Source organism: Cyprinodon variegatus, unplaced genomic scaffold (genome assembly GCF_000732505.1).
Source record: "Cyprinodon variegatus isolate N-32 unplaced genomic scaffold, C_variegatus-1.0 Scaffold894, whole genome shotgun sequence".
NCBI classification, from domain to species: Eukaryota; Metazoa; Chordata; class Actinopteri; order Cyprinodontiformes; family Cyprinodontidae; genus Cyprinodon; species Cyprinodon variegatus.
In genome coordinates, this window is record NW_015151347.1 from 160,703 (window position 1) to 168,824 (window position 8,122).

Sequence of the window (8,122 nt, forward strand, 5' to 3'; positions counted from 1 at the left end):
TGTGAAAATCACAATATATTTACTTCCTTATAGTTGTTTTTTTGTATTTCAGCGGAAATGCCAAGCCTTTAAAAGCTAATGGCACAGTTAGAAATGCTCCTTTGTTTTTGTGTTCTATGAATATAGGATGACACGGATGGTTGTTAAGGAGTGATTCCATATTTTTGTGCAAGGATTACTTGCTTTTCTGCTGAAAAATGTGCTTTGGTCTTATGCAACTCAGACTAAACTTTCCATGGTCAAGTTTAGCATGAATAGGCATGAATAAGTATGTGGAAAGAAAGCAAATAAAGCCCACTGTGAAGCATGGTGGAGGATGTGTAGTTCTGGGGGCCCGTTTCTCCTTCAAAGCCCCCAGTAACCTTTTCAGAGTGTTTAATTGAAACTTGCTCATTGTTGCTTCTTTTAGCAGAAAAACAGAAAAATGTCTCACCAGATCAGTCAGTTAGATTATTTCTCAGTCTTCAGACTCTAAAAAAAGCTTTTGGTTTAGCTGGATGACCTGAATCAAATCTCTAAAATGGTTAAAGATCAGAAGAAGTGCTGTCCTGTTGCTAAAATATAGTTTCTTAAAATGTTTTGGTCATTACAAACAGGAGTTTTTTATTTGTTTTTATTTAGGAGGTTGGATGTTTTTTTCAAAATGTTCTGTGTTAGATTATGTTGCTAAAGGCTTAGATTATGCCCTAAACACGTCTTTATGAGGAGTGCCTATACTTGTAGCTGCTGCTGTACAGCCAAACACCATTACCCTTTGGATTTGATGCTGAGAGCCTTTTCTTATGGGCCTTCCCCTCCTGGGAACTCTATTTTCAGTATTTCATTTGTTTCCTCTTATATATTTGTCTCTTTACAACTGAAGCTATACTATCTATATTTGCTCTTCAGTGGATGAATAAACTTGGGTTAAAATCCTGTAGATAAAACGTATGAGAATCCCTTTTCTTACTCTAAATTCCATCCCAGATTTTTTCAGAAAGAAGCCATCATTTAACTTTGAATCCCAAATGGCTACAGGTATAACTTTAGCTATACTCCAGCGACTTTCATGTTTGTGCTGTACACCGTCCCTGTTTAAATAAAGTTTATAATTGATGATGTGTGTTTTGTATCATCGTCTTGTTTGAACAGTTAGTCGGGTTCAAGTTTCAACTGTTAAGTTAATAACTTGAGGTGTTTTTCACCATTATTCTACTATCTTTGCACCACCAGCAGTCAAAGTTCCCTGTTTCTTATGCTGCCACCTCCATGCTTTATACTGTGGTCTGTGTTAGTCTTGTCTTGTCACAGAGGTCAGTTAAGCTTAACAAATGTATGATCTGACCTAAAAAAAAAACAACAACATTCCTCCTGGACTCAATTTGTTGTTCTGTGTGGACACCTGCTAGGCACTCTACTGCAGTCACAGGGCTCCTCCATTTTTATAACCGATACAGGAATTTTAGAGACAAAAATTTTGGACATTTTTCTTCTTTTTCTTTTTATAATATGCAGAGACCAAAAGAAAGCTAAGAACACCTAAACCAGCGGATTAACAAAGTCATTGATTGTAAAAATGGTGGCGCCCTGCATGCCCTTAACAGTTTAGTTTATCTGTTTTAAAGTCTTTTGGAAAGCAACCCGGTTGAGTTCTAGCATTTCTAAAAAGGGTAATAAAATATCCACCCTGAATTTTGCCAGAAACCTGTCGGGTGGCATAAAGAAAGTTTTGGTTGTCCTTCAGTTTGCTGGCTGAGATTTGGCCCCACATATTTGGGGTAATGGGTGTATAATATTTGTCCTTGTGTGCATACTTTTTACACTTTATATAGTGGAAAATTACAACTTAAATGCACCATTAAAATATAATGACAGAGGGGTGCAAATTCCAACTAAGTGATTATTTCCTGGGAAATTAAAAAACACTAAAAAATTAGACTAGTTCAATATAAAGTTACACTAACAAAAAACACATACAGAGAAATTCATAGTTCAAAGGAGAAAAGCTACAACACTGAAAATGAGAGCAACGAAGGAGAAACGCCCTACAAGCACAGAATCTGCTGCAGATACATTAATGATGTTAAAACATAAAACACATGCGTAACCAGGCTAATGAAAGTAGCAAAAACTACAAGTTCAGAAAAGCTGCTCTATGGATGTGCAAGCAGACCAGTAGATGGAGATTATCATTATCATCTCTTATGGGACCAGACCCTTAGTGAAAGTATACACAGGACACTCAGAGACATTAAATGTTTAAAATAGACCTAAAGGGAAACGTGCCTTTCCTTCCTCTTTGATGTCCTCTGCAGGACGTCCCATTTATGTCTTTGATCCCATCCTTAGACTCTTTAATTTGCAGTAACGTCTCTTATTCTGGTCCAGCATGAGTAGATGCCGGTCTCCCCCAAGTTGGAGGCCCCCCATTCTGCAGCAGCAGTTTGTAGCTTTTTTCTTCTTGCAATTGTCTTTACTTCTTACTGCAGACTTTTCTGACATCATTTTATGTAATTGAAATGGGTTTTGTCTTTACAGAGCGTTTCTATTTGCTCTTATTGCAGCTTTTTCTCTTTTGTTTATTATTATTTTTATAATTATTATGTCCTTATCTTATTTTTGTGTTTGCAGAACTTTTTGAATTTGCTGTGAAATTATGTATTTACACAGCCTTTGATCACCTCAGACACAGTTTTAAAAAACCCAAATCGGTAAACGGGGACAAAATTTAAACTTAAACTTCCAACTTGGACTATATTCACTCCTTTTAATCAATATCCCAATCTCTGACAGAATAAAAACAAACGGCAACTTAAATGCATCTGCATAACTATTGCTGGAGTGTAATTCATCTAAAAGCCCCTATCATCCATATGACAAGTGATCAACTTGTAGATAGAGTAGATCTTTATCCATGTCATCAGGCAGCTGTTTTCCTGGAAACCCTCAAGTCTTGGCATGGCTTTGCTACATAACACCATATCAGTACATGGAGCTGTAAACTCCTCCCCACTCCTCTGTTTCCCCCCTTTCAGTTTTATGTCTCAGCTGCAGTGTTGGTTTGGTAAACATAACTAGCTAAATTGGAGCCCAGCATTGCCTCCCACAAGTCAGATTTGCTCATTGATTAAAATCAAACCCAAGTGATCCCGCTGCTTCTTTCTCGCCGTCTGTGCATACAATTAGTTTGCCTGTGCTGATCCAAGTCCCCCCATAGTGCATCCCCATCCCATCAGCCCATGCAGCTCACTGCGTTCAGAACCTGCGTATTTCATTTAATGTTTTTCTTTTTTGATTTTCACCTTTCAGATCTACCAGGAGGACATGATGCGATCGCTTCTTCAGAACTCTCTCCACGTGTTTCACGCCATCAGTGGGATGTCCACAGACCTGAGCTGACCTCAAGAACCGCCACTCTCTTTCCAACACCCACCACTTGTAATGTTTATCTACCCCACCCCTGGCAAGGATGCCATCTGCCTATCTGCTGCATCTCTGAGGAATTTTGGAGAAAAAAAAATTGCATGGTACATGGACTGAATATTCGCTTCACAGGAGCAGTATTTTTCAGAATGTATTAAAAAATCTGGGTTAAATGTGTGCATGTTGGATAAAGCTGATGAATTCCTGACCTTTTTTTTGTTGTGCTTCCTCATTGAAGCTATTCTACGCAATGTCTTTGCTGAGATGCCCTGAGGACCTATGCAGAATCTCTCTATCTCTATGTTTCTTTACTCTTTCTCTCTCTTTCAGTCTCTCATGGACTTTTCCACAGGCGGCAACTTTTTTACCGCATCGTTTAGCTGCACTTCACCATTTCCTTTCATCCCACATTGAATAACAACCAGGTTTGTTGTGACAGGCAGCAAAACCGAAAGCATCACGATGTTATGCAAAGCGCTAGGTTTTTTTAATGTGGCAGTGCATTCCAGGTTAGAAGGATAAGTCACGTACGGAGGGAAAAAGGCTTGCAATGTCTTAAATTTATACCCTTTGCAGTTTATCACTTTTTTTGACATTGTAACTACAAACTTGCTGGTGTTATACCTCTGAAAAGTGGTGACAGATGTTAGGCCTTTAGGGACAGTCTTTACTAGCTTTGTTTACTTGGTTCTTTGCAAAGAAGCTCAGTCAGGTTGTATGGAGGTCAGTTTTCTGCCACACAGTATTTTAGATGTATCCCTGAAACTTCAATTCTAGTCCCATCAAATCCCAGAGAACTTCTATTTTTTCAGAAGCTATAAACAGGACTTAATTAATGGAGCATGCCGCTAATGGGCAGCCTGTCCACAGTTTCTCCCTCTGAGCTGTGGATCCACTGCAGCTCCCCCAGAGTTACCCTTCCCTGCCTTTTGTAGCTGTGCCATACGGCAGAGTTCAAAACTCAGGATATTGTTTTATAGCCTCAGATTTTTCCTACAATTCATTTCTGCCCTCTCTGCTGTGGTCTTCGGTTTTCGTGATGCTGTTTATTTTCTCCAAAGTTCTCTTAAAAAAGTTCTTAAGCTTTCACAGAACAGCTGGATTAATACACATAGATGGACTCCCTTTACTAGGTAGAGGATTTCTGAAGATAATGAATTGCACTGGATGTTATGCTGGCTGTATCAGGCTAATCACAGCAGATTTGTATTTGTTGGTGAAACAAAACTTTTCTTTTCACCATTACACCTTTCAAATAAAATAAATCAACCTTCTAGGCTGTTACATGACAAATGTGGGAAAAATAAAGCAGTAAAAGTTATTCTGTAAGGCACTGTATAGTGAGCATAAAGGGTGGAACGATATTGGGAGTGAAATGTAGGAGATTACAGTATTGTGGCTGATCAAAACGAATTTTGGTTCTTTTAAAAGACAAACTATGCTATAATAATTTTTTAATGCAAGGCAATAAATAGAGACGAATGAAAAAAAAAAAAAAGCAGAACTTTAATTATTTTAAACATTCTTTCCCTTTGAAATCAGGACTATGCACAGCAATAAGCTGTGTGCTAACATTTACTCAACTAATAAGTAAATAAATAGTTCTTCTACTCTGGGTTTAGATCCAGTGCCTTCAAACTCTGCCTTCTGGAAAAAAAAAAAACTAAATAAAACCGTGTCTATCTCAGCTAATATAAACCATCACAAGTCAGTAATTTAAATCATTTCACAAGTGCTACACTGAAACAAGGAGAGAGATGAATATTTAAGCTGATGTGTACATAATTTGTTGACATGATGTAAATTAGATTTGTGTATTCATATATGTATGTATGTACCATATTTTGTAGGTCAGTCCAAAATCTGTCTTAGCAATTTTTCTTTTTTTTAATCTTTTAGTTTTATTTCATTATCTACAAAGGTGCAGCCGCTTGTCAAACTTACTTTGTAAGGCTTTTTTCCCAATAAAACCTGAAAGAGAAATTCTCTGTAATTCTGTCTATTTTTAACATTTGTTTTTGTTGTGGCTTTTCTACATTAGTGGCTTTTACAGGAATAAGAGCAGAGAGATTAAAAATGACATAATTATCCTGGGACAGCTGAGTAGAGGACTACAGCCTCCACAGATGGTGATTTAGGATTTGTAAGCATTGATTACTATACATTCACTATAAAATGGGTAACTGCTAATTATACCATCTAATGGCGCTAATCTAGAGTCATCCACAGTTTAAACATTTAAAATAACAAAACACCTAAAACATAAACTGAATATTCCTACATGATGAAACCATTTTTTAAATTCAAATTTGTGATACATTTATGCATTAGAAAACATAAACAGTTTGTTCACAAATAGTTATCTTATTCCATATTATTATAAAGCTGCTCGCTGGGTCCTGTAATAGGAAATTTATTTTTCATTTTACCTCTAGTTTTAATGCTAGAAAGAGATCTTTATCTGCAGAAGTCACTGCTTCTCTCAGGAAGATAAATGTCTGTAGCATAGCCAGTGTCTTCAAACTTTATATGATTTTAACCCTCTGCTTTTTTACGGTTACCTTACCTTTTACAGTGTTCACTGCAAAAACGATCTAGAAATAAGTTAAAATTTCTTAAATTAAGTGTATTTGAGTAGATAAATGAGATAGTTTGCCAATGGAATCAGTAATTTTACTCTTAAAATAAGATAATTAGATAATATGCACTTGAAATAAGACGATCCAATTGTGTTTTCTTATTTTAAGTGTAAATTGTCTTGTTCCATTGGCAAAATGTCTCTTTTACTTCTTCAATCCAAGAACAAATGCACTTATTTTAAGAAAAAATAACAAATCTTGATTTAGATTTTTTGCAGTGTTGTTTTTATTTAGTTATGTGAACAACTGCTGCCTTTGCTTTAGCTTCTCCCTGGTGCATGGTGAACTTTAATTTTCCAAACTAGAGAGGGGAGGGGATGGTTTCTTGAATTAAATGTGAGTTGAATAGTGTTTGAACAATACAATACATAATGGTAACTTATAAATCTATGCTTCTGGTAAAGGAAGGTGGCAAGAGAAGTTTGGTTCTCAATAAAAGCAACAGAAAAGACGTGTTGTATCCTCTCTGAGTCTGAAGACTTGCATTTCCCATTTGCCCACCTCAGTAAGCAAACAAGCAGCTATCAGGACCCCCTGCTTATTCACGTGGAGTTGGACTTAAAAGATGCCATCATACACCTGCTTTATCAAGCCCACTGGCCTCTACAACAAAACAGGCAGTACTATGATGATAATGTTATTTCATTTCCGAAAACGCTTTAAGCACAATTAAGCCCGACTTTCCGGCCGAGGCCTCAGCAGTCACCTGGATCAAAGAATACCTGACAGAACAGTTTGTGAAATTGTAAGGTTGTGTGTCTCGCCAGGGGATCAGCAGCACAGGAGCACTTTCTTTGTATTATTACATTTTGAGTACAAGACAAAATCCTAACATTTGTTGAACAGCCCAGATGACATGGCAGTTTCTGGGTGTTTGAGAAACTGACAAGAAGCTGAGTAATGAGAGCGTGTAGAGAAACAGGAAAAGGTCATATACTGTCTCTAAAAAGAAAACGTGGAGGAATATAACCACCAACTGGACCAAAGACACAACAGTATCTAGAAAAAGGCTGAGAAAATTTTACATTTCCTGGGGTCCTTCAGTGTTTGCCGCAAGATGCAGCAGATTTTTTTTATCATTCTGCTGTGGTGAATGTAATCCGCTCTGTTGTAAAATGTTTGGGTTGCAGCATCACAGCCCGTACCCTGATCTGTCAAATATAACTGATAAAGGCCTGCTTTAATATTATACTGTTCTAGAAACTCTGACTGTGAGAAAAAGCGTTCTTTGAGAAATGAGGAACAGACCTGACCAACCTTTACATCACAATATTGTACAATAGTCTCTCCACACAGATGCTTTTGTAACACCGTGGAAATACTGATGATCATCCTCTTTTCATTTTTAAATGAAAAATAAATAAATTTGCATGAACAGGAACTTTGATTAATTGGGAAATTCTAGCAGCCAAAGGTCAGAAAATGGTCTATAAGCAAAATTTAATTTGGGAAATATTTTCCACTGACCTCTCATTTGTATAATCCATGACTGGTTGATGGTTTTATGTGTGTTTGTGTTTTGTATTCTCCAGCGAGGGCTAAGTTTGGGGCTAAATTCACATGCAGAGGTTACTTGCTACCACCAGTCTGATTTATGCTGCGAGGTTCTCACATCATTCTGCTAGAGTTAGCAAGTTCTGCATGTGCATGCTTTCTAAAATGTGGGAGGCTAGCTTCTCGTTAGGGTTTAGTGGTTACATCTGACTTTATTACCTCCACAATTCTCTAAATGTTTATATATTTCTCATGACCTTCCTCCTTTTTCTTAATGCTCCTTTCAATCCTCCTTGTTGCACTTCCAACCTTCCAAGTGTCCTGCCTTTATCCCTTGCTTGTTCCTTTCCTTTCCTTCTACTCATTTTGGACAAATGGAAATGTTTCATTGATGTCATTAACTCTGATACTTAACCCAAAACAGCTTTTATCTCACCAAAATAGCTAAATGTAATGAGAAAGAATTGTTAAAGTGATGTAAAATTCATCTATATGATAACTATAGCACCAATCGGGGGGATTTACCATTAAGCAATACTAGGCAAATGGAGGTTCCTCCAACTATTTTAAGTGTCAGTATTTTAATG

General features: G+C 37.1%; 1 protein-coding gene across 3 annotated transcripts in view; it reads left to right on the plus strand.

Annotated features, from left to right (window-relative positions):
• Nucleotides 1–3,471, plus strand: part of dock11 (dedicator of cytokinesis 11) — a 134,203-nt gene extending 130,732 nt beyond the window's left edge. For 2 of the 3 annotated variants that reach the window (XM_015397869.1, XM_015397870.1), the window contains one exon: nucleotides 3,289–3,471. In XM_015397869.1, the coding sequence (XP_015253355.1) occupies nucleotides 3,289–3,378 (90 nt within the window). In that variant the 3' untranslated portion in view covers nucleotides 3,379–3,471. The remainder of the gene's footprint in view (nucleotides 1–3,288) is intronic. The other variant, XM_015397871.1, reaches the window with a different exon arrangement.
• Nucleotides 3,472–8,122: the final 4,651 nt, after the last annotated feature.